The 25,575-nt window shown below is 39.9% G+C and overlaps 3 protein-coding genes and 1 long non-coding RNA gene across 4 annotated transcripts; 1 reads left to right on the top strand and 3 right to left on the bottom strand.

Moving 5' to 3' along the window:
- Positions 1-154: 154 nt before the first annotated feature.
- pelo (pelota mRNA surveillance and ribosome rescue factor) lies at positions 155-7,978 on the top strand. The gene is made up of 13 exons (XM_069155630.1): positions 155-489; positions 962-1,054; positions 2,201-2,351; positions 2,786-2,876; positions 3,679-3,842; positions 4,452-4,512; positions 4,773-4,934; positions 5,016-5,062; positions 5,586-5,659; positions 5,764-5,835; positions 5,966-6,040; positions 6,325-6,356; positions 7,422-7,978. The coding sequence occupies exons 1-13, from the start codon at positions 449-451 to the stop codon at positions 7,514-7,516; spliced, it is 1,158 nt and encodes a 385-aa protein (XP_069011731.1). The 5' UTR covers positions 155-448; the 3' UTR covers positions 7,517-7,978.
- A 191-nt stretch (positions 7,979-8,169) lies between these two features.
- Positions 8,170-10,884, bottom strand: LOC138202004 (progestin and adipoQ receptor family member 4-like). Its single transcript, XM_069155648.1, has 3 exons — positions 10,716-10,884; positions 9,521-9,739; positions 8,170-8,858 (listed from the first exon to the last, which is right to left on the bottom strand). The coding sequence occupies exons 1-3, from the start codon at positions 10,882-10,884 to the stop codon at positions 8,425-8,427; spliced, it is 822 nt and encodes a 273-aa protein (XP_069011749.1). The 3' UTR covers positions 8,170-8,424.
- A 2,274-nt stretch (positions 10,885-13,158) lies between these two features.
- LOC138202010 (uncharacterized) lies at positions 13,159-13,702 on the bottom strand. Its single transcript, XR_011178620.1, has 4 exons — positions 13,654-13,702; positions 13,484-13,549; positions 13,366-13,404; positions 13,159-13,243 (listed from the first exon to the last, which is right to left on the bottom strand). It is a non-coding gene; the product is annotated as an uncharacterized lncRNA (long non-coding RNA).
- A 973-nt stretch (positions 13,703-14,675) lies between these two features.
- cmn (calymmin) lies at positions 14,676-24,784 on the bottom strand. The gene is made up of 29 exons (XM_069156284.1): positions 24,756-24,784; positions 24,610-24,654; positions 24,473-24,523; positions 23,928-23,978; positions 23,670-23,720; positions 23,349-23,408; positions 23,194-23,262; positions 23,070-23,117; positions 22,896-22,976; positions 22,724-22,774; positions 22,499-22,546; positions 22,367-22,411; positions 22,011-22,052; positions 21,860-21,901; positions 21,257-21,310; positions 20,070-20,510; positions 17,060-17,113; positions 16,903-16,941; positions 16,746-16,802; positions 16,558-16,596; positions 16,388-16,432; positions 16,261-16,299; positions 16,094-16,150; positions 15,714-15,761; positions 15,482-15,550; positions 15,267-15,332; positions 15,102-15,158; positions 14,966-15,013; positions 14,676-14,797 (listed from the first exon to the last, which is right to left on the bottom strand). The coding sequence occupies exons 6-29, from the start codon at positions 23,380-23,382 to the stop codon at positions 14,676-14,678; spliced, it is 1,695 nt and encodes a 564-aa protein (XP_069012385.1). The 5' UTR covers positions 23,383-23,408; positions 23,670-23,720; positions 23,928-23,978; positions 24,473-24,523; positions 24,610-24,654; positions 24,756-24,784.
- Positions 24,785-25,575: the final 791 nt, after the last annotated feature.

The raw sequence follows: 25,575 nt of genomic DNA, 5'->3' as shown, positions 1-25,575 counted from the left end.
TTAAACGTCCGTCAGCATTTTTTTTTTTTACTTATCTCAAAACCACAATGTAAAAAAAAAAAAAAAAAGGGCAAATCCGTTCTCGGTTATGTTTCACGTTTTGTTCGTTGTAAACTGAAGATTATTTTTTTTTTTATCGAACATCGCAAGATTAAACCGCAAATTTCCGTATTTCATCAAATATCCGCGTTTGTATCGCTTTGTATTTGTTGCGCAGTAAAAGCGACACCCACGGAAGTGACCATGACGGGAAGAAGTGATGACGTATTTTGGCATGACGTAATGTCCTAAGCGCCTGGCAACCCGCGGCGACTGATTCATTCTGAAGTTTAGAGCTTGCCTCGGCTAGTGTGCCTTTTCACTGAAAATTAAACATGCCTCTAACGCGTATACACTTTAACTTATCAGCTTTACACTAGTACTCCCGTGTACATCGTACGACCCGACCATGAAGCTGCTTCATAAAGATATTGAGAAAGATAATGCCGGGTGAGTGAGTGAGTGGCTAACAGGCTAACCAGCGTGCTAATTCGTAGGTGACTGTACATGTGTCAAACCAAGTCGTTGTAAATGTTTATATGTGATTTACATTCACCTAAATGTGTGTGTGTGGGGGACTTTGGGATTAGTAAATATGTAATGACACAAAACACGAAACGTTTCTAACCTATGTGAGCTCAGTTTGTGCCACTCAGACTCTTGCTTGTAGCTTTAGCTTTAATGGCTGAGCAGACTCACAGTGAGTAAACAAAACAAACCCCACAGATTTGATGTGATCTTCATAGTTATTGCAGCAGCATGGAAGCCCATGCGTAACTGCACCATCCGGGTCATTCCCCAGACGCAAACAATGGGTGGACATCTTAAAACTAGGAGCACAGCCACTGTTTATATTTTTTTTTGATAACCACGAATGACTCCAGTGCAGAGGCCGCCTAATTGATTGCAAATATTTCTTCAGCCAGGTGACTCTGATGCCCGATGAAGCGGAGGACATGTGGCACACTTACAACCTGCTCCAAGTGGGCGACAGCTTAAGAGCCTCGACTATCAGGTAACTTCTGACCTCTATCACACGAGGGTGACAGCTGAAGCCCCGTAGTGCACACAGTCGGACAGTTACCCAGCCTCACTGAGAAGGATGTTGGGATTAGTTCCTATCTACCTTTGTTACAGCCGCCATAAAACACCCCAATACACATCCATTGCAATTATTATGTTGCAACAGAAAGCTTTATTTAGGTTAGGTTAGGTTAGGTTAGGTAGTTACTTACTTTATTAATCCCCGAGGGGAATTTTTTTTGCTACAGCAGCATACAGAAGCAATAATAGAATAATAGAAAAGCAATAAAATAGCAGTATAAAATATAAAATGCACAGTGTATACAGTACAGTATATATCTATATATATTATATACAAACAACCAAGAAACACAGACAACAGTGTTATTGTACTGTGATGGATTTTGCCAGAGGTGAGTTATTTTACAGTCTTATTGCGGTCGGCAGGAATGATCTCCTGTCTCTGTCCTTGTGACAGCGGAGCTGGAGGAGTCTTTTCGAGAAAGTGCTCCGCTGTCCCTGCAGCAGGTGGTGGAGGGGGTGGTCAGGATTATCCAATATGGATAATAGTTTGCTCAGCGTCCTCCTCTCCACCACCTTTTCCAGACTATCCAGTTTGTAGCCGATGATGGAGCCGGCCTTCTTAACCAGTTTGTTCAGTCTGTTGGTGTCACCAAGATTTGTTGGTGTTACACAAGATTACTTTTGCTATAATGCTGTTTTTGCAAGGCTCCACTCTTCGCAGTGAATCTCCGCAGCTCTAAAAACAGTTCCAATCAAACTCAGGCATGTATCTTGATTATTATAGCAATGGCAACTATATTTAGCAGGGGTTGTAATGACATCGAGGAAAGACAATGACAGTATATATTTTTTTTGAATATTTGTTATTTACTATTTCTTTCAGTGTCTATGTTAAAAAAAAAAAATCTTGTAAACATTATAACCATAGACAGCATATTTTTGAAATACTAGCTACTCAGGAAGTCGTGAATTAACGTAGCTCAACTTAATGCCTTGCTGTTACAGTTTGAGTGAGTGTTTTGTTCTGGAATACACACACACACACACACACACACACACACAAACAACTTGTCATCAGAGTCCCCACTAAAGCCCGTGTCCCCTGCTCCCACAGAAAGGTGCAGACAGAGTCCCCTACCGGAAGCGTGGGCAGCTCGAGAGTTCGGACTACTCTGACTTTATCTGTGGAGACGATCGACTTTGACTCCCAGGCGTGCCAGCTGAGAGTAAAGGGCACTAACCTCGAGGAGAACCAGTATGTCAAGGTCTGAGATCTCCAACAAACCTCCGGGGCTGGGTGACATGGCCAATTAAATCTTTTTTTCCCAGTCTCTTAGATGAGTCACAATCATATGTTTCTGTCTCTCGACATAAACTAACTTGACACAGCACACCTTTTTCAACTCACTGGGCTGTATGTAGAAGACCAGCAAAACAAAGTCACCACTAGTGCCTTTTACTTACTGTAAACATTGTAAATGAGGACACGAGGAGCAGCTGTGCAACAAAAAAAATAGAAATGGGTCAATGTAACCTCGGCACAATAATTTGATGCGGATGGTTCATACTTGTTTCCAGCATCTTTGTGACGCCAGGCTGGTTCCACTGTGTAAATGGGTCTTTTCTGACATAACATGTCTGTAATTTCCTTCCACTCACTCAAAGTGGTTGTGACAATGTTGTGTCTTCCTGTCCTCAGATGGGGGCTTACCACACTATTGAGCTTGAGCTCAACAGGAAGTTCACTCTTGCCAAAAAGAGCTGGGACAGTGTTGTGCTGGATAGAATCGGTAAGCAGGTGCTAGTGTTTAACTCCACGATTTGTCTTGTTTGGTCTGAGCAATCACAGCAAAAGCATTCACTCCTCTCTTTCTAGGTTCGTTAAAGCAAGCACTTCCCAATTGTACGTCAAATAGGATCTGTAAACAGTAATCACATGGAGTCACAAGTATCTTGCTCATGGTCTTTAGCAACTGCTCTCTCAGCCGTAAACATGATTTATTTCCAAATAACTAAAAAGCTGCAAGATGAGGTCATTTCTGTATTAAACTCATGTTTGTTCACATTAAACAGACTGCCGACAGCTCTCTTGATAGAAGGATCACATATACTTGTCATTATTGATCTATTACTATTTGAAGAGCAGCCAAGCATGAACAGTATTTATCTTAACAGGCCAAATAAAACCAAACCATGGAAACAGACTCTGACAAAACATAAATGTTTGCCTCTTTCTGTTCAGAGTCAGCCAATGAGATCTCGTTTCCAGATGGCATTAATCATAAGTTAACTACATATAATCACAGAGCGCTGTAATAGGAACAACAATACAAGATGTTAGAAATGTTCCTCAGACACTGGTCCATAGCTGCATCTCACAACTTTTGCAGATTTGTCAGATTTCTGTAATTTTCACCTTTCACCTTGAAGAATAAAGTCATGTTGAAATTCTACAACAACTCAGTTCATTTACAAGCAATAATTATAAATTACTTGAACTGTAAAATGCAATCGTTTATAGTATTGGAGAACTTCCTGAAGAACCTACTAGCACGGATGATCTTTTTTATAATCTCACCTTCTTCTCTTTAGAGCAGGCATGCGATCCAGCACAGAAGGCAGATGTGGCTGCTGTGGTGATGCAGGAGGGTCTGGCCAACCTGGTGCTGGTGACCCCGGCCATGACTCTGTTACGCGCAAAAGTGGAAGTTACCATTCCTCGCAAGAGACGGGGAAGCTGCACTCAGCACGAGAAGGTAAGTCGTCTCTCGGGTAACCGCAGAGCTGCTGACGAACCTTCAGAGCAAAGAAATGGAAGCGGAATGCCGTTTTTAAAAGTGCAGATTGTTAGAAAGGATCGAAATATGAGAACAGACTTAAGGGATGGCAGAGAGACTGATGGGAGAATCAAGTTTGGTTCCGGTAGTCGGTCGACCCGGTGACGCTCCTTGTTTCGCAACAAGTGTTTTTGAAGGTTAGACCTTAAAAAGATGAATCTCTGTCGTTTGCAACTTAATTTTCGACAGACGACATACCGCACATGGTGGTCAATGCTGTTTGGTTCAAGGCTGCTCCAGTCATTTATTTATAAATTAACCCGAGGTCTATGCCTATTAGGACGTGCCTGAAAACAATCACTAATGGCGTATGAAAAGACCCATATATTAATAAAGTGAATTTGGGACTGGTAATACCAGGCTACTTTAGATGCATATGTTTAATGATGAGAGCTGGTGTTATTTTTGTAAAAAAACAAAGTGTATTAGTGCAAATACGAAAATTGGACGCCTGTTACCTCGTGACTGGGACAAGGTGTAATCGTCATGCATTCTGTTTGATGTCCAACTGTCCGTCTCTGTCTGCAGGCGCTGGAGAGGTTCTATGAGGCCGTGATGCAGGCCATTCTTCGCCACATCAATTTTGATGGTAAAGCTGCTGTGTACTCGCTGACACACCTACGCATGTTCCTGCTTTTGTCCCGTGCTTCCCCTTATAAAGTTCGTGTTACTAATCAATTTGTGTCTGTGCTGCGAACCTCCCTTTCACTCATCTCAATGATGCCTTTCGTTATTGTTGCTGCCACACACCTCTTCGCCTGTTTTCAGTTGTTGTTTTTCTGAGATCTGAAATCAAACTAGACACTGGAGGTGTTTCAATTTTGATTCCTCTTCCTTGCCTCCGACAAGTGGTGAAGTGCATGCTGGTGGCCAGTCCAGGGTTCGTGAAGGACCAGTTCATCACCTACCTCTTTAAAGAGGCAGTGCGACAGGACAACAAGGTCCTGCTGGAGAATCGGCCCAAATTCATGCTGGTGCACTCGTCATCAGGCCACAAGTATTCACTCAAAGGTAGGAGCTGCTGGAACAAAGAGTGACAGTTAAATCTCATGATAAGATAATGACTCAGTAAAAATGAACTTTGATTCGCAGAAATCCTCTCTGACCCCACTGTGACGAATCGGCTTTCTGATACAAAGGTGACTATGTGTCTTGTGATTTCTCACATCATCCTATAAACTAATGCTTTAAGTTAAAAAAAAAAAAAATGGAGGGTCATGTGGTGAGGACAAATACTTATGTGAAAATATACCGTACACACTCATTGGCAAATTCTTTCGGTTTAATTTAAATCCCCCGTTAAAAGTTCAGAACCTGTGCAACATGTAGAATCAGATAGATGCGATAGATATTAAATGATAAATTGTCAACATGGACTTTGTGGTAGCTGCTGACAGATTACACCCTCCTCACAGTTTGCATCCAGTGCCAGCAGGCTGAGTTATGGAAGCCACAAGGACAGTTTGCCAATTTTTGCTCACGGTTCAGCAATCCACTCCCACCGTTTATTAACCGGTGTGCAGGGTTTGTGAATCCTTTCACTCTGGATATTTATCCCTTCACATGGATTTTCACGTAAATATTATTCGACCCCAGTTGGGGGGGGAGGGGGGGGCCCTCCATATATTATCGTGTAAACTGGTGTTCATGTATAACTCTCAGGCAGCTGGGGAGGTGAAAGCCCTGGAAGACTTCTACAAGATGCTCCAGCACGAGCCCGACAGAGCCTTCTACGGGTGAGTGACGAAGGACCCGGACAGTAAACCAGCCGCGCGCCGCAGACGCCTCATTTTACTCCCACTGATCATCAACAACCTTTTGCGTCTTTGCATCCTCGCAGAGTGGCTCACGTGGAGAAAGCTGCTGACGCCCTCGCCGTCGACACCTTGCTGATAAGTGATAACTTGTTCAGGTAAATACAGAGAGATACGTTTTCTGGTCCCAGATCCTCGCAAACGAGAGTCATCGGCCAAACCGATTTGGTCGAATCGGTTCGCCGTTTTAATGCGGATTCTCTCCGTCTTGTCTGCGTGTGCGTCCAGGCATCAGGATGTCGCCACGAGGAGTCGTTATGTTCGATTGGTAGACAACGTGAGGGACAATGGTGGGAATGTCAGGTAAGTTCGCGGGGCGCCAAGGATCGGCAGATCAGGCAAAAGCCACGCGAGTCGATGAACGATTCGATTTTAGGATTTCAATTGGTCGTTAGTCTTCATCATGGGCTTCGCATCTAAAGCACGGGTTGCTTGTTTAAGAGGGACGGACGACCGAGCATCTGTTAGTTTGTTAAGGAGCGCAGATGCGGGGTGTCGTAGGATGAGACGTTATGAAGGACATGTTTGTCGTGTGCAGAACATCCAGCTGACGAGTTTTCTCTTCTTTCTTTTTTTTTTTCATGCAGAATATTCTCAAGCCTCCACGTATCCGGCGAACGTAAGTGATAAACTACTTTGATTTCAGCGAATTATATTTGATAAAAACACACCAGTAATAGTTGTTTTACAAAATTATGAATCAATGAATTGTCTTGTTTTCTTGTCTTTGTCCGTTGCTGTTTCGGTTCAGTCTCGCAGCTTTTGAAGTGCTTTTTTTTCTATCGTAGCAGGCAGCTCTAAAATTCACCGTGCATTACCTGTCCAGCGCAAAATGGCAGCTGGACACAGTTTAAAGGCGTTGGTAGAGACCAAAAACAGAGCTAAAAGCAGAGCGCATACTGGACTTACATCGGACTCCTAATGGTAGCGTTGCTCTGTGTTTGCTGACTGTGAAACTGTTTGCACAGCCACTCAACAGTTGTTATGTTAGTTTTGTTGTCATGGTTCGTTTCTGTTGCCCCCCAAGTGGTTTATAGGTGGTTAAAAATACTTCACTGAGTTTTATTGTGTTTACATTCAGTGCTTCTCACCAAAGCACATTGTGTGTTGGATTGACTTCTTTTTTTTTCAAGCACAGAAACACTTGCACGAACAATTCTATTAAAAGCTTTGAGGCCGTCATTGTTTACATCCATGTTTGCCTGTTAGTCGTCTTCTTCTCTGCTGACTTTATCGATGCATTGCTCCTCTACTCAGCACATTACTGCCGCCTCAATGAAACGATATACTGTACTGCGCACATGCATCCGTGTCTGTGTACAAAACGCCAACAAAATGGGGACCCTCTATTAAAAATGAACATGTGGAGTTCTCTGGAGGGTTTTGTTGCATCTCCTTCAGTAAAATAATGCCAACGTACATCACCCTACATGTTTCATAACTGTATAGTTGCGTTACTGATGCCACATCAGCACACTGAATTGATAACACTCAGCACTGCACATGAAGTGATGACTTGACAGATATTTTTTTTTTTTTTTTAATTGATACCATTCTCAGTTGAAGAAGTCAAGCACTCAGGCTACAATTGCACCGGCTGCCTCTGTACACTCAGACATAAACTCCTCCTGCAACACTCCCTGTGTACGGTCACCTATTGATTTATCCTCCACTCTTTCCTCAGAACTGACTCAGCTGAGTGGAGTAGCTGCGATTTTGCGGTTTCCCATTGCCGACCTATCGGAGGCCGAGGACGACAGCAGCTCAGATGAAGACTGATCCACCCAAACGGACCAAGTAGCTCTTACTGGGGGTAAAAAGAAGAGGAAGCTCGTTCACTGTTGCAGATAACACAAGAATGCTTTGATCCCGTGTCTTGTAAAGCAATAAAGCTGCTGGTTTATGGTTGTGGGATTCAAAGCCTGCAACTTCAACAACGTTCAAAACTTAACTTAACTCACCCTTTTTCCTAAAGTGGCCATAATTTCGCATAATTTGATGCAGTTTTCGGTTCTTCCATGCTTTTGTTTTGAAGGTGATAGTGTCTTTGAAAGGTGCAGTTTAAGTTAATGCCAGAAAGGGATCTATTCATAAGATGAAAGAAAATGTAACGTGTTGCCAAATCCAAATGAAAACAGATAACTCTTGGAGTGACATTTAGCAATAGCAATATCAGTGATTTCTTTTTCCAAGTGTATATACAACTTATCTTTCTTGCAATTAAACAACAGAAGCATTCAACTACTCCTCTTCTTTCACTCTGTCAGACACGTCATGTACATCATGCATGAATTAAATACAAGTTAGACCAAGATATAAAAATATATAATTTATTACAGTTATTTCATTTTTAGATTTAAAAACTATTTTGTTATGGGTAGCGTGACCCAAAACTACTGCATATCAACAAACTATGAATCAAGTATGCTCAGGATGTTTGATTTGATGTGTTGGTATTTGAGGTCCACAGCTACAACACTGCAAGTTCCTCTTGTTCGTCTCTGGCAAATAGTGAAATTTTAAACTTCCTTTTAAAGAATTTCAGCAGCTGTAGGACTAAAGTGCATTTTAAAACAGCCTCCCTTCTTTGCTCCATATTTGACTCCTCCCGCCTCACTGAATCCTACATCTCATTTCTATCAGAAGCCTCGAGCGTGAGCGTATGAGAACTAGATGCCCCATTGGCATCACTCAGTTGGACACTGGTAGGTCTTGATCCAGGCTAAATCCTCCAATGTGCCCCAGTGGAGGTAGATAATTGAGCAAATAACCATGACATGCATTATCTGGTGGCTGTTGCCCCAGTTGTCAAACAGGCCCGGGCTGAAGCGCTCAGGGATCTGGATGATGTTGACCAGCCCTCCAACGACAGCCAGAGAGTCCATGATGACAAAGAGGCGCAGGGACTTGGGGCTGCCCACCCCGCTGCCATAAACCCGGAACAGGAAGAGGCTGAAGCGGAACAAAGCCTGCCAGGCGAAAGCTCGCAGGCGCAGGACATTTGTGCGGGCCGTGGTGGCGGAGTAGATCCCGTAGGCTGACAGGAGGACGTAGGCCAGCAGGGCAGCCCGTTGCACGGTTGGGTAGCAAAAAAGCGTGATGTAAATGATGGGGAGTGCCCCTGGAGAGGAAAGGGAAGGAGTTTGCGTTATTGGCACTGTTTTTGTTAGGGTTATTTTTAGGATACAAAAAAAAAATTCCGCAGACTGGATATTTGAACTTCAGTTAGAAAAGTAATAAGCTTAAAACTTGTTTTGACTGCCAGGACACATAGTTAAGACTCACTGAAAACATTAGATAAGAGGCATCCTCTGAGGAACACTAATGTTTGTCCATAACAAACCATCTGATATTGTTGAGATATTTCAGTCTGGAGCGAAGGGGCCCATGCAGAGTGTAAATAAGGACTTGGAACCTGGTTCCCACTGTTGTTTGATGAGACCCGAGTCTTTAAAGACTTAATATAAACCTTTTGACCTTGAATAATGTCTTCTGAGGCTGTAGTCAAAAAGTTTTTGAATGTTAAACATCTTGAGTCTGGCTCAAGACAAAGTATTTGAAAGACACTTGAAACGATGACATTTAATTTTACAGGAGACAATAGGTCTCGTGAAGGACGTTGTTTAGTTGCATCATGGATAATGTAGGATCCAGGACATGTAGCACTGTTGTGACTGTTCTATTTTTAAACTGACTTTCACATCAGTGTGCACTCATTCTTCACTGGAATACCTAACTGTGCCCCCAAAAGACTTGATGGGCAGCTTGATGAGTTTAACGTACCTAGGGTGTTAACTAGACAGACGCCAAACATGTCCAGGGAGAGCAGGGAGTCGTACACGTGTTCTCCTCCCACATGGTTCATAAAAATATGATAGACCACTGAGCCTACGGTGGGGCAGAGGCAGGCCAGGTAGTGAACTGCACATATCCAGACGTTGTCCACCTCCATCCAAGGGATACTAAATGGCAGCAGCACCAAGAAAAGGAAGAAAGGAATACCTGTAACAAAAGGAAGATGAGTCAAATGGGGAAAGAAGAGACATTTGGTCAAGAAAGAAAGGTAATTGTTTCAAATCTGCTAGATTGTGAGGCGATAGTTACAAATTGAGATTTGTACATGGATATTGCTGCTGCAGGTTAACAACATCTTTGTTTCTAGTGATATTTTGGACCTGGTATCTAATCACAACAGTTGCAATGAAACATCCCCTGATGCAAAACAAAATGAGGAATTAAATGGCCATAAAGTGGTTCCTCTGTTTGTTTTTAAATCAGGAACAGCAGTAGTTTGGCTCCACGCATAGCGAAAACAAGGCATCAGTCTACTGCTAATACCCTGCACTTCCTCTCAGTAAGAGTGTTAGCCTTAATGAACTTGTGGGATAGTCAAGGAGAAAATGGAGCTCGAAGATGCATCGGAAGTTCAAGGCTGGACAGTGTTTAGTTCACGCACCACAGAATTTCCATCTAATTTTGCACAAGTCAAGTCACACTTTAATTCTTAAGTCTTACAAGTAGTCATTTTAAAGAACCTCATTAACATACTATGATTCTGCAACTGCTCAAAATCTACGCAAACCCCGGTGTCTCCTTAGGATGGTTTGCTAAAGATACAAATGAGCAACAGAGAAGTATCAGTCCCTTTAAAGCCCTAGTTAACCATTGGATATTTCCAGGACTGTGATTCCCAGGGAAGATTACAGCTAATACCCTAGATCCTCATTACACAGCCTTGTCAAGTACGCCTGAAACTGGCCATAAGTGAGAGTAGTTGACATGTGTGACCCATATTGTTTGTACAAACCCCATAAAGACTAATAGGATACAAGATGTGAAAAACTTGCTTTGGTGTGAGGATATATTCTAATGTTAATTCATTTTAACATTAAGTCCAGAATGACCCTTATTGGAGTGGATTCCTAAAGAAAGAGTAGCAGCTGAAAGCAAAAGGTATGCGGTTACATTCTGGACTTACCATGGGTGTAAATGTTCCCCAGCTCATTGTGCATGTAGAAGAGGCTCCTGAGGCATTCCTGAGCCGTGGACACCGGCCGGTAACCCGTTAGGACATACTTGTTGAACTGAAGGTGATGAGGGGTCTTTGTAAAGTCCAAGAGCCGTGGTCCTTTGTGAAGCAGCATCATGACTTCCTGTAGCCAGCGTCCTTACATTTAGATGATGGTCCAAGTTCCTCACCATTTACATCCTAAAAGAGATCCAAACTTTCTGGCGCGGCCGTGACCACAGCCAGCCGGAAACTCTCGCCCATGAAACCCATCATCGGACAGGTGTAATTCCGTGCAAGCTACCTGTTGAGCTGGTACATGGCATGGTTTCAGTGGAACCAATCAGCAGACAGCTTTCATTCCTAAGCTGGGGTAATCCTCACAAACTGACATGTGCACAGCCGCAGCTGCTCCTTGTCACGGCTTATAACTAACTCGCACCTCAAGTTCATGATTCATATAATGCAGAATAATAATACAGAAGTATTTCTTTTGTTGTACACTGCACGCACGCTCCTATTACCGGGGCTCGTCTACAACTATGCTGCAGTCAGGATGATCGGGGGATTATAACACTTTACAAGGAGTTTGTTTTCTTCATGACTTCACTGGCATTGATAATTCCTCATGTAAATTTTAACATAATAAATCGATTTTTATATTCTGTAACATAGTTTGAAACAGATGTTTAAAGAAAAATGTTGCACTGTTAGGATTATTTGATGGTTTTATTCAATCAAATACTGTACAATAATAAACACATTATTGCTACAAGTTGTACAAAAAAACATGTTCCCATTGAAAATAAATTAGACTGAATTCATATTTTTTGTAAAAATATTCTTATTACCCAACACAACTGACTGCTTTAATAAAAATAGTGACCAAATGCTGCAGACAAACTACATCCACCTACAACTTGTTTGGATACAGTGGACAGTAAGTGCAGGACAAAAAAAAGTGAAAATATACAGAAATGTTGAAATGTAATATATGCTATATACTTACAAACACAAAAATATGGCTACCACTACTATCTGACAGACTGAATAGAATAAAATAAAAAATAATATACAAATGGGAAACAATCAAACTTAACATTTAAAGAAAGGGATTATATCGGTCATCAGCAGAGTCAACCTTTAGAGAGAAAACAAAAAGTACAGTAGAAAGGTGAGAGAGGAAAATTAAGCACAGTGAAAAACATTTGACTGATTCTGTTCTTACCTTGATAGCCACTATTCCCCAAAAAACCATTCAAATCATATTTGCCATTCTTTGTTCCTGAAGGGGGAAAAAAAAAAAAAAATGCAGTGTTATATAAAAGTTTTGACGTATTGTTTTTGTATTATTTAAATTGATTACTTATTATTACAAAGTACATCCAGCTTCTGCCCGCACTCATCTGTTAGCATGTTAAACTAAAGTTGTCTAATCAAATATCCCTTTAAAGTAATAGTATAACATTCTTAATGTACGCTTCTTTGGCTTTATTTGATGAGGGCCAGAGAGGAAAAGTGACACCATTCCCATATGCTGAATATGAACGGGAGTCAGTTCGCGGTTAGTTTAGCACGGAAAGTTGAAAAGAGCCAGTCTGCTCTGTGAAACCACAGCTGAACATTTACATCTTTGGTTGTTGTATGGATTTAAACAAACAATATGTTATGAAACAAAAATAAATTTGCATGCAAAAATTTAATTTTGTGAACTTTAGAGTTACTGATAAGTGGAATTTGCTACACTGCGAGAGGCTAACTGTTTCCCCCGGTTTCCAGTCTTAATGCTAAGCTAAGCTACCACTTGCTGGTGGCAGCTTTGTATTTAATGTGACATGTAACACGAGAGTGGCATCATTCTTCTTCTGGGTAAGAAAATGAATAAGGACATCTCCAAAACAATTGCTTTAAGAAACTCAAATCGTTTAGAAAATAAGTTTCTTATGCTAGTTCTTGAGGTAGTGAGGCTGACACGTAAACAACAAAAAAATATATTTCAAGGAAAAACACTGGAAAAGCACCTCAGTCCAGCTTATAAATATTATTCTGGATACAATCTTCTTATTTCCCCCACACAGTACTACCGACACCTAAATGTTCAATCTGTCACCCGGCCAGGTAAACCAGACCAGCATTAAATGGGATATGCAACCTTCCTTAACAGTTCAGTCTCTCATTTTCATTAGAGCCTAGATGATCTATCTGGCACCGCTTTCAACCCCTCCAGGACTTGCCTTGGGGATGAAAATGCAGTTTGAGCTGCTGCTGAATGTGGATCTGACGGGGCAGCTGGTCATCGGGCTGCTCAGGCACCTCAGCCACACCCTGCGCTTCTGTAGCGGGTGAAGAATCGAAGCTGTCTGTGCCCACTTCGTCGGGCAGGTCCTGACCATCCACTCCAGGCTCATCAGGTGTGAAGGGCAACTCAGGGAAATAGGAGGGGGCAGATGGGTGGGCCAGGGTGGGGCTGGGAGTAGGAGCAGCAGGAAATGCAGCAACTAGGGAGGAGAGCAGAAATGTGGGGAGGGGGTGTGGGGGATGGATACGGGTAGTAGATTAAGTTACTTAGATTTCCAATATTTTCTTTCGACTATTTGTTCAATTTAGATTTTTGAATTACCTTCTGGCTGCACTTGTCCGTTTATGTAGCCCACATTTTCTGAAAGACAAATAAAAGCAAAACATTTAACTGAATGCAGTGGAGCCACAGCAGATGCAGAAATACAAATTATACTTACCATATCTGTCAGTGGACTTCCCCTCACCTTCAACTGCAAGTGTCCCAGTCGGCACCTCTCCTTTCACTAACAGATAAGATGAAACAAATATCAGATAAGATAACCAGGAGAAGTTTTGGGTCTATTTGTGTTGTGAATGTCTCAGGAAGAAACTTCTCTTTCCGACGCACCGTAGGATTTTCCTGCTGAATCTGGCAGTGGCTCATAACTTAAATCAGCTGTAGACAAAAAAAGGAGATAAATGTACAATTCATGGGTACATTTCCAACTCGACTGGTAATGAGTTGCAAGAATGACAGAATATCATGTTCTCCACCAATTATATCTTCAGCTGCAGACTCAAGAGGCTGCGGCTGGTAAGCTCCCTGGTTACCTGTTGAGAGATCGATATTAAACCATTCAATGAACATGTTAAAACAGATAAATGCGTTCAAACCAAAACACAAGTAATGATGTTCTGTACCGTATTTCCCAGAAGATTTTGCTTCACTCCCAAAACCAAGATTCTGTTGAGTATAGGGAACCTCACCTCCACCTAGCAGTGGGCAACCGCACAGAGATGACAAGTAAAACCAAATAAATAACAACACGACACATAAAAAGGTAGCCATCACGTTCGCTCGGTCTCACCATATTTTCCTGTTGATTTCCCATTATTTCCAAGTCCAAGAGATTCAGGCTGATATGGTGACCCAGAGAGACCTAAAACAAAGTGAATAAATTCAATAGAAAAAATAAAAAAACAAATGCATGCTGTGTACACTGGTTTGAGGGCGTCCTGCTGCACAGTGGTTTCATGGTTCGACCCATGTTTTTGTATTTTTGTCGACTAATTATAAAAGCAGGGTTCAACATTCTTTGATTTCTTGTTGCGGCTCAATCCAGTCAACAAAATCCATCTGCCAGCAACTGTAAAACTCAATAATAAATATATTGTCCTTACAAAAGCCAAGTTAGATCACTGTAGCTGGATCTTTGTGATGACTTATGCCTTATCTAATAATCCAATTTCACTAAACCAACTTTTATGCTTTTATTAACCCTTCAAGGTTTTTACCATAAAGGCCAGTGGATTTTGCTTCGGGGCTCAGTGCAGCTGGTTGAACTTCATAAGGCATTCTTCCATAACCTACAGAGGAAGAGGAGGAACAGAGTAAGAACAGGAACAATGAGAGCTTAGTGGGGAACCGGATCACAACTGAGATTTTAAGTGTAACCAAATCAGCTGAGCTTGTTGCTCACCATATTTGCCAGGTGTATTTCCATTCCTGCCAAGACCAAGAAGCTGCCCAGCGTCGGGGAACCCACCGTATCCTGAGGACAGATGGAGACGGAATAGTATAAAGTGACCACGACATCTTACTTTCTCACTGTCAATTGTAGATTCTGAATCTGTTTTCATAACTCCATCAGCGCCTGCTGCTTTTCTAGAAAGACAAGTGTTGGCGACACAAAAACCCTTTTTTTTGTCATCAAACTGACCGTATCTTACAGGCGCAGGATCCCTTCCCATACCGGCACCAAGACCACCTGCAGGTATGTTAAAACAATGTCATCTAAAGCAGGGTTCGAACTACACTGTGGTGCATTACTCTGTGCAGTACATTTATGTTCTCACCATATTTTCCAGATGATTTACCATCACCTGCAGACCCATACGGGCTACCTCCATAACCTTACAGTTAGAAAGCAGACAAAATATGGGTGTAAGCAAGAGTGATACTTTGACTACGCATTAAACACACACAAATCGAGCCAAATCACGCAACAATAACAGACTTACCATAATTCCCTGCGCCATTAATTCCTGTACTGGCGGGTTGTCCACCAAACTGCAACCCACCGATGCCTGTGAGTGGAGCGTAAGGATGGATAGAACTTCAATAATGAGAAATTAACTTACTTTTGGGAGTTTAAGATTCATGAGAGTTCCGTGCTTCAAGAAGCAGCAGAATAATTTAAGCTATATTTTTGGCTTTTGCTTTCCAAGCGACTCACCATACTTGCCGTTTGATTTCTCTGCACCCATTCCAAGTGTCTGGCCACCAAAAGGAAAGCCACCCATTCCTGTAACAATGGAAGAAGTTCTAGCGTTCTGCATTTAATGCTATTCAGGGTGCTATTCATTTTTGAGGTGACTTCATAAAAATGGTTCTTCAAAAAGTGACTGCCATTTCTTATTAAGTTTTATCTTAATTATAAAGATCTGAATGTCTAAACTGATACATACCTCCATACATGTCGCCAAATTGAGCCTGAGGCTCAAACTGACTCATTCCTACATGAATGCACAGAAGAAATGTGTACATCATATTTGTTCACTTTTACACCTTCACTGATGAAAACAGGGAGATGACTTAAGAGCAAGCAAACACAAAACATAACATAAAAGCTTAGTCTGAGGAATGAAAACAACTGTTACAAGTTAGAAAGCTCTTTGCACAAATGGCACACTCAATGAAATCAGTAGCATTTCATCAGTCAAACTCAAAAGTTTTACCAGAAGGAGTTTTCTGTTATTTCACTGTGAATTACAATGTAGATTATTTTGCCCACTATCACAATCCTGCAATTTACACATGCTTAAATCAGATTTCCGTATGATCTTACCATCTAGTCCAGCAGGAACCACAGGGGCACCATTGTAAGGGGTCTGTTTGGCGCCACCTGTAGAATCAGCATCGAAGGATTATTTTCACTGTTTCACTACCCATGTCGTGTTGATCTGACTTCACCTTTTTTGTTTTATTTAGCTTTAACTGTATCCTCATTTGTACCTGATTTGCCATCAGCAGTGGGCACACCTTGGCCGAGACCTGGCAAAAACAGAAAGGTAGACTTTTGCGGTAATTCAGACAAAATGGAAACAAATCTTCCGATCAAAATTTCCGGTAATGCCCTTACTCTCATAGTTGGGTTGTACACCAGCACCATAGCCATTTCCATAACCTGTGAAAAATGATAAACTGCCTCAGTGCTCAGAGCTAGTAGCAACAACAATTGGGATAAAGCATCAACTAAGTTATTGACTTGTGTTAAATCCATTTATGAATTCAGTAAACAATCAGCACTACCTGGTTTAGACTTGGCTGCTTGACTTGGATCCGCATTTCCTGACAAAAATGGCAGAATATCAGTAAAATCCTGAAGACAGGTTTTTTTTAAGGATTTTTTTTTTTAAGATACAGTAGGCCGAACTAATCACAAGTTTATAAATTGAATTAAAAGGACATTTTTAAAGCTTTTCTGTTTGAAAAAGCACCTCCATAAGAATTTCCATTTCCGTGTCCAGCTCCAAGGTAGGCTCCTTGTCCATAACCTGAGTGAACACAAGCAAATTAATTCCACTCTTCAAATGATAATTTTCCAATGCCTTATCAGACTGAATTAGTTTTAGTTGAGAACATAAAATAATTTACCTGGTTGCTGCATTTTGCCTGCATAAGGATACCCCAAGCCTGCACACATACATTTAATGTAAGAATCACATCTAAATTTCATTGGAAGTAAAAAAAAAAGAACCACGAAAATATCCAAACATTCTTCATGTCATTTTAGACTGAGAGCAAATATTACCTGCTCTGTATCCATTGCTGAGTCCAGGGAAGGTGTATCCTCCTGCTCTGGGACCTTTGGATTAAACAAATCTTCATTCATATATATAAAGACTTCACATGTATTCACTGAAAAAACAAACAAGGCAGTAAAAATGAAAAAGAAAATACATGATTATTTGAATGGGTGATTACTGAATTAGAGTACGATTTTACTTCAATGACACTCAAACAACAGATGAAAATTAAGTCCTTAAACGTGTGGCAGTACCAAGAAGTGTTTTTGAAGTCAATAAATTCCATCTAAAACGAGCATATTCCTTATTTAGCAGGCTCTTTACCTGGTTTGTTTGCTTTAGCTCCTCCATTTGAATATCCCCCTGCACTGGCACCGTTTCCTAATCAATAATACAGTATCACCAGGTCAACAGTAATTCTTTCATTTATATGATGATTAAACCAGCAGCAGGTTTCAGTATTCATCAGTGAATTCCTTCACTGGGAGGATTTCACGCATCCAGAATATTGAGAACAAAGAATAAAAACAGATTTACCTTTGGGTTTAGCACCGTATCCATTTTGAGCCCCAGCTCCTGCTCCATAACCTCAAAACAAATTATAGCATCATAGATAAATAAATAGATAAACAATACGTATTGTTTTATCTATGCAAAATCCCATGTTATCCCTTGAATTGAGTCATTAGCGTACACGTACCTTTTGTGTTTGTGCCAGCACCTGCACCTGCATTATAACCTGAAATGATAACAAAAAACGGTTCCATTAGAATTCGTTTTCAATACTTTTTTAATGTAAAATTTTGCTTCATAATATTTCACTGAAACCTTGAAAAACTATCCATTTTTATTATTAATGTGTGTGAAGTGTCTGTTACAACACGACAATTTACCTTTGGGATGAATACATTACTTAATCTATCTTTTTAGGATATATTGCATGCACTAAAATGGAAATGCAAGAAAAATTTGACCAATGGATTTACAGTAATAATTTTGGAGCACATCACCAGTCCTGGATTTACATTCCAATTAACAATGAACTCTGTTTACCAGGTCTTGGTATTTTCATCCATTGTCCATTTAGTCCGGATGGTCCACACTCTAAAACATCAATATTTAAACATGGATTACAAGCACACTCGAGAATTCAAAGTACAACAAACACACAAATACATACAAGCAGACTTTGTGTTATCGTAATGTTACTCTAACTTGGCTGCATTTGGAAAAGCAGCAGTACTCCCCTGATTTGGACTCTTTTGATGTCCCTATTATGTCTTTTTTGTTCATGCTAACAAATGGTTATTTTTACAAAACACAAAAGATGGCAATGGATTAGTTTTGTGTGTGTAAACCAAAGTATAAATTAAAACGGAGGGCTGAAGATGGCGCTAAGTGGAAAGCTAAAGGATCATTCACAGGTTGACGTGACTTTCTGGTACCTTCGTAGACTAAAGCAGGATTTCCCCTCTGTTTATTGTTCAAAGAAAGGAGACAAACATTTACCCGGTTTGGCTGCTTTAGCTCCCTGTCCGTTGGAAATCAAAGCTCCTCCATTCTCTGAAAGGAAGAGACTAAAAGGTCAGCGCCTGGTTGGAAATGATCCAACAACTATCCCTCGTTGAAGTGTTTTTACACTTGCTGCATCATTTATCAGCAATTATCTGGATTCAGTGGGTTAAAGTTATCACAACCCATGCACTGAATGCACCAGATGGAAACTTATAAGGATAAAACACAAAATGTATAAACAGGACCATAAAACAAAGAGATATTTCTCACCTTCAGTCTAGTGTCATATTGTAAATTGGTTAAATTCTGATGTCATGTATATCCTAAAATTTTGACAACAGTTTGACTTGTGTAATATGTCTATTTACTCTCATAGCTGTATGTGAAGTCTGTAATCTGGGGGCAGCAGCCGGTTATCTTATTTTAGCATAAAAGCCAGAAACAGTGGAGAAACAGCTGTCCAAAGGTAACAAAAAAATGCCTATCAACATTTCTAAAGCTCATGAACCCATTGTATCCACCTTATTTATTCTATGAAAAGCAGCCTATTAGAAGTCTATTAGATGTGCTTTTTCTGAGCTTTTGTTTCCATGTCTTCATGCTAAGCTAAGTGAACAGTTGGCTAGTTTCATTTTTAAAAGACAGATTTGCGAGCAGTAGCCTATCAATCTTCTTATTTGACTTTCAGCAAAAAAGCTACTGAAAAACTACTTTAAAAACCTTCCAGAGGCAATATATTAGTCAAGTACAAAGTCAAACTACAAAGTCCAAATCCAAAGCAAAATATTAGAAAACAAACCGGCACTTATGCAAACTTTGAGAGGCTACTTATCGACTGTGCACTTATCTTAGCCACAACACAACTTTCAGATGTACAAGCTTTTTCTTGTATCTCTAATCTATGTCAGTGCACAGCACTCACACAGTGGTAACAGTGTAATGGAAAATTCCACAGCAGAAATAGAGTGTTTTTACATCACTGTAAATGTTGTCCTCTCTCTGCATGTCGAACATGCATATAACAAACATTTTATATCGCTACTGTCCCTGCAATATAATCCTATTCTTTATTCTTTTCCCCTAACTTTCCTTGTCTGTGTGAAACAAAGTAAAAAAAAATGAAATGCACTACAGTATTTTCATTTAAGACAGTAAAAACTTCAACTTATAACAGCACATTAAGCAAGTGAGAGGGGGAGAAATTGAGTTGTAAGCAGCAAAGTACTGTAACCAGAGTGGATCTTTTCTTCTTGCACAATTAGTCACAATGGTAACTGAGAATGTGTTTCCCTAAATGCGTGCACAAAGTTAGAAAGAATGACTTTTGTGACCAACTTTTCCTGTCAGGTTTAAATACCATAAAGGACAGGCACAATATATTCATGGCTTTCTTTTTAAATACCATTACATCTACCTAAAGGGACGACCTAACGAGCCAAGCCAATGAGGAGACTAACTGTGGAGTTTTATCTGGTACAGTTTCAGGTTCAGGGTACTTGCCTTGAGGGAAGACTGATGCTGGTTCTGGTGCCGGGATACTCTGGGGACCCACTGATCCAGGTCCAGATGTGGCTGCTTTCTGACCCTTGCCCGTTGGACCCACGGGTCCAGGTTCAGGTGCGGGCTTTAGGTCTCTGGCTTCAGGAAGTGCTGGGACTGGTCCTGGTGTGGCCTGAGGGATCAGCGGTGTCTGTTTGTAGCTTTTTCCTTGAGGCACAGGTGCAGGCAGCTTCTGGTATTTCCCTTGTGTCAAGAGACCACTCGTCGGCTCAAGGGCAACAGGCACTGCACCCTCAGTTATTGCTTGTTGAGGTGCAACACCCTCTTCTGTTGCTGCACTCGGCTGCTCAAGAGAGAGAACTCCCCCTTTTAGGCCCTGTCCATTGGATTCACCTGCACCCTTTACAGCTAGACCTTTTCCATTTGGCGTCGTGCCGTAACCTGACAACCAAACAGATATGTGGGTGAAAACCAAATTGTTCTTTAATGGGAAACCTTTAAGAGCAAAGACTGAACGATACAAACAACTCTACAGTGAAACTGAAAACATGAAAAAAAAATTCACTTATACACATCACACATGTATCTGCAGAAAGTTGTCAGATCCAGTGTTGCAGTGTTATGTAATGACAATAATGTTATGACATAAAGCTGACAAAAAAACATCCATATAAAGAGGGCTTTACAAGCATTAGCAACTTTAGCCCACTGTCCATTAGGTACACCAGCAGGACCATTATAACCTGTGAAACACAACATTTTCATAAGCAAATTTATACATCCCAAACAAACAAAAGGATGCTTAACATACATATTTGGTTTTATGTGCTTGCTGATAACATCATTATTACCGTCTCTTCCTGAATGCCACTAATGAGATGACAGCTCAGGTTGGTTCAGTTTTAACATTATACATAAATACATACATATTTATACAAATTATGCAGAAATCGTACCAATATCGAGAGTTTTCACTCCCTCACCAGGTGACACCGCTCCAACTCCTTTGGTAGCTTGTAGAGGTTTTGAGCCTCTGTTTGGTCCTCCATATCCTACAAATAATGTTTTAAATAAATGACACAACGTAAATACAATGACACTGTTTCAGAAGATTGACTTTAACGAATTAAATTCAGAGCTCATCATCATCATCTTCAATTTAAAAAAATCTGTCAGCTGACACTTACCATTAGGTTTACCTCCATATCCACCCAGTGTAGGACCATTTCTGATTCCATGACCTTGTGAGAAAAACAAATTAAAAATAAAAATGGAAATACAATTCACAGCACAATATACATTTCCTTTTTATGTATACATCTCCCTTGGTCAAACATAATGTTACATAAATATACCCTCACAGTAAACCAAGAAACAAAAACCATAATAGAAAATATGATCAGTTACCATTGGGTTTGTTTCCATATCCATTGGGAACAGCTCCATTTCCATAACCTTAGTCAAACATAATGTTACATAAATACACCCTCACAGTAAACCAAGAAACAAAAAACCATAGTACAAAATATGATCAGTTACCATTGGGTTTGTTTCCATATCCATTGGGAACAGCTCCATTTCCATAACCTTGGTCAAACATAATGTTACATAAATATACCCTCACAGTACCAAGAAACAAAAAAACATAATACGAAATATGATCAGTTACCATTGGGTTTGTTTCCATATCCATTGGGAACAGCTCCATTTCCATAACCTTGGGATCATATACATTTTTACAGACAGCTCCAAACTTTACTTACATTTTGTGTTTACAACAGAAGTATTACCGAGTTGGGGTCTCCCTGCACCTCCTCTGGGGCCTCCATAACCTGTAAACCATTCATAAAAGAAAATTATGTTTAATTTGATTCAGATGAAAAATGAAAAAAGGTGCGTCTTGAATCATAAGTAGATTTGAAAAGGAAATGACAGTCTTACTGTTGGGTTTGGGGCCATACCCATTTGGAATATTACCAAATGCTTTAAAAAAAAAAAAAAAAAGAAGACATCAGAGCTTTTCTAACGTTGTCAGCTGTGCTTCACACAAAAAGATCCACAGATTCAATAATATGAACAAATGAAAATTGTTTGACCATGAGCTTCTTCACCACTGCTTCTAATTATGTAATGACAGTTATAGTAAACAAACGACCATTGTTTTTTTTTAAAATTTTTTTTTGTTTTTTTTAATAATGATAAATAATTCATCTGTTTAAGATTCTTGTGTTAGAAAAGTAAAACCATACTTAGATACAAAAATAATTACGAGTATTTAATTGTGGCTCTAGAATTACCTGGTTTTGCAGGCCTGTTAGCAGCATCATTTGGGTATCCATAACCTTAACAGATTCACAAACAGGAACATTTATATTAATTTTACACTCTAATTGTAATATTAATAATTAATTTATTGAATGTTGACCCACCATTTGGCATGGCTCCATTTCCATTAGGTACTCTGGCTCCAGCATAACCTTTATATTTTACAGCAGGTGATTTTATATTATTTTTAAACCTGTTATATATATATTACTGTATGTGGTATATCATTATTATACATATTATATATATATATATATATATATATATATATATATATATTAACAGTATATATAGACTATATTAATTATACTATTATATCTCATGCTTACCATTAGGTTTTGGACCTTGTCTGCTGGGCACACCAGCTGCGGCACCGTAGCCTAAAATTTTAAAATGACAACATGAGTTCAGGGACTTGTGCTTAGCAGTACATCTAGGGACATGAAAATAATAAAATCAGTGAGGTACAGGAGTTTCACTGGGCAATAAGGATTGTTTTACCCTGCATAGGTCCCTTCATTCCCCCGTTTCCAAACCGAGGTCTCAAACCCAAACCAGCACTGCCATAACCACCGTTGTAGCCTTTAAACACAGTTCAGCCATACATTAACAAACAGGGTTTATGTTTCATTTTTCATGGGATGCAGTAAGTGATAAGTCTCCTGTATGACTCACCTCCCATAGGCTGAGCTCCGTAACCATTAAAACCATTACTGCCGTATGCTGGAAGAACAAATAAAGACATTATTACTGATGTATCAGGTGGTGGCTTCAGCACTGAGAAGTGGCCTTCACTTACCCTTCTCTTGGTTCCTGGAAAGCTGAGGTACTCCCAGACCTCTGGAGGGTCCCATCCCCACACCTTGTCCTTAAAATCAAAGAGGTATAGATACATGAATGTTGTATCAAGGTGAGAGTTTTGATTTCCTGGAAAACAAACAGAAGATAATTTACCTGCCCCAAAAGGTGGTCGGCCATATCCCTTCATGGGTTTACTGCCAGCTCCCCCTTGGCCTGTTAAACACAGAGCCATACTTAAGATACAAAACAAACAGACACACAAAAAAAAAATTGTTTTAAAAAGTCAACGTATTTTATCGTAGAGCCCATTCCCATGACCTCTCTCCATCTCTAAACATTTGGTCTTGCTCCATTACCACTGGATGGGCCAGCAGCTGCTCCTTGGTCTAAAGCTAAAGATTATTATATGAAAAAATTTGACCAAATGAACATTTATTTCTCAATTAATGCTTTATTTATTTTTTCAGACATTACCATTGGTTTTAGCGCCATTTCCATTAGGTACACCAGATCTAGCACCATAACCTGGAAAATACATACGAGGATTTTAGGAACTCCATCAATCCATCATTTACATATAACCTGAATAGGGTCAAATTCTTTTTTTTTCTTCAACTCTGACTCTAAACCAGTTGAAAACTTTTTTGTGCTTTCATCATATGCAACCAGATTATTTTAAGAGTATCCAATTAATAAACATACATTGGAAACATGCTTTGAGTAATACCCTACCATTGCCTTTTGTTCCAAGTCCATTATTTGCAGCAGCTGCAGCACCGTTACCTGCAAACACATACAACAACAGTTTTTCCAATATTTTTATGACCCCAACAATTACAGTAGCCAAATAGCTTCAGTGAATGCACCACACTTCTAAACTTTTTTTTTGCAAGAAAATGAATTGAATCCAAAATGGTTTAAATAGCATCATCTATATTTTCTTTTTAAAACTCTAACACATACACTCACAATGCACTTTATTAGGAACACCTGTGCTAATAGTTCAGATTCAATTTTTTTTGCTATTTTGCTGGTTAATGAGGTAGAAAAATATTAAGAACTCAAATACACCACCTGCTAAACCCTCAACAATAAACATAAAGTATAATTATGACCTTTCTGACAATATAAACAAAAAACTGGATAAGCTTCATTAAAGTACGATTAATAGCAGAGCTCTTGTATTGGTTTGATTTAAATTGCGCATGTGTTCCTAATAAAGTGCTCTGTACATTGAACTCAACCCTAAATCTAGCACATCATCACATCTCAAATACCGTTGCCTTTCGTTCCTTGCCCACCGTATCCGCCAGCCTGAGCACCGTATCCTGCAACAAGAGGGAGCTTTTTAAACTGAACCATGTAGTTGTTCAGTGTGTGAACATCCTCAGTGCGAAGATATGTATAACAGCACCTTTAATTTGTTGTCCATTGGTTGGGTCAGCTTTAACATTATATCCTGAAACAAAGTTTACAGAATAATTATAGGAATTTATCAATAGAATCACAAAGAATGATCTCTAACATAAAGATAAAGACTGTAAAAATGTATTTATCTACCATTCGATTTAGCTCCGTTTCCGTTGGGTAAAACTGCTAGATTTCCTTCATTAGAAACACGTGGCAAGCGGAAATCAAAGTCAATGGAAAGCAGTGATTCTGATATTCTGATTTGAGAATTTCATTTGAAAGCTGATCAGCACAATCAAACTTTCATTGCAACAATTCCAGTCACCTCAAAATGTGTTTTTTTCAAGCTTAGCTGAGTCCACATTAGAATACCTACCCCGTGGTTGGCCACCGTGTCCATTTGTCACACCAGCTGCTGCTCCGTAGCCTTAAAATACAAGAAGTAAAACATTTTTTTTTTTTTAAATCAGTATATTATTACACTTTTAACCTAATTTTAAAGAGTGACACGGTGAACTTACCTTTTGTCCCTACTCCTTTGTTCATACCAGCAGCTGCACCATAGCCTGAAAAATAGTATACATGTGGTTACATATACAAATGTTGCATCCATTGAGATTTTGCTAAATCTTCACAATTTTGAAAAAAAAACTTACCGTTAGATTTGGCTTCATTTCCACCTGAAACACCAGCTGCTGGTCTGTAACCTGAGTGAAACATTATTAAAATTACACTCTGAAATCAGTTCAAATTTATTCAATGTTCACATTGTGTAATCACTGACCTACTCCTTTTGTAGGATATCCACCATATCCATTTTGCGGCCGAAATGCCTGACCCACACCTTACAAAAGAGTAAAAGTAATGAGTCTCCAATTCTTGAGCAGTTGAATTGCGAAGCTGGCTCATAATTTACCTTTTGACGGCATCAGCAGTGATCCTACACCTACACCATTCTGAGGTTTCCTCC

The sequence above is a fragment of the Embiotoca jacksoni genome, unplaced genomic scaffold (genome assembly GCF_022577435.1).
Source record: "Embiotoca jacksoni isolate LCO1_2020_lvr unplaced genomic scaffold, fEmbJac1.0.p SCAF_20, whole genome shotgun sequence".
In the NCBI taxonomy this organism is placed as follows: Eukaryota; Metazoa; Chordata; class Actinopteri; family Embiotocidae; genus Embiotoca; species Embiotoca jacksoni.
The sequence above is the reverse complement of the archived record's forward strand: the minus strand, read 5'-3'. Positions and strand labels throughout refer to the sequence as shown.

What these genes read in the sequence shown, in the direction of transcription:
- pelo (XM_069155630.1), top strand. Translation starts at nt 449, where the DNA reads ATGAAGCTGCTTCATAAAGATATTGAGAAAGATAATGCCGG. An exon ending in GCTGCACTCAGCACGAGAAG is followed by an intron (nt 3,843 to 4,451) that starts GTAAGTCGTCTC and finishes CTCTGTCTGCAG; the next exon opens with GCGCTGGAGAGGTTCTATGA. An exon ending in ATAAGTGATAACTTGTTCAG is followed by an intron (nt 5,836 to 5,965) that starts GTAAATACAGAG and finishes GTGTGCGTCCAG; the next exon opens with GCATCAGGATGTCGCCACGA.
- cmn (XM_069156284.1), bottom strand. Translation starts at nt 23,382, where the DNA reads ATGAAGGGATATGGCCGACCACCTTTTGGGGCAG. An exon ending in AAATGGAGCCATGCCAAATG is followed by an intron (nt 22,412 to 22,498) that starts GTGGGTCAACAT and finishes GAATCTGTTAAG; the next exon opens with GTTATGGATACCCAAATGAT. An exon ending in ATTTGGCGACATGTATGGAG is followed by an intron (nt 15,551 to 15,713) that starts GTATGTATCAGT and finishes CCATTGTTACAG; the next exon opens with GAATGGGTGGCTTTCCTTTT.
- LOC138202004 (XM_069155648.1), bottom strand. Translation starts at nt 10,884, where the DNA reads ATGATGCTGCTTCACAAAGGACCACGGCTCTTGGACTTTACAAAGACC. An exon ending in GGGGAACATTTACACCCATG is followed by an intron (nt 9,740 to 10,715) that starts GTAAGTCCAGAA and finishes CTTTTGTTACAG; the next exon opens with GTATTCCTTTCTTCCTTTTC. An exon ending in CTGTCTAGTTAACACCCTAG is followed by an intron (nt 8,859 to 9,520) that starts GTACGTTAAACT and finishes TTTCCTCTCCAG; the next exon opens with GGGCACTCCCCATCATTTAC.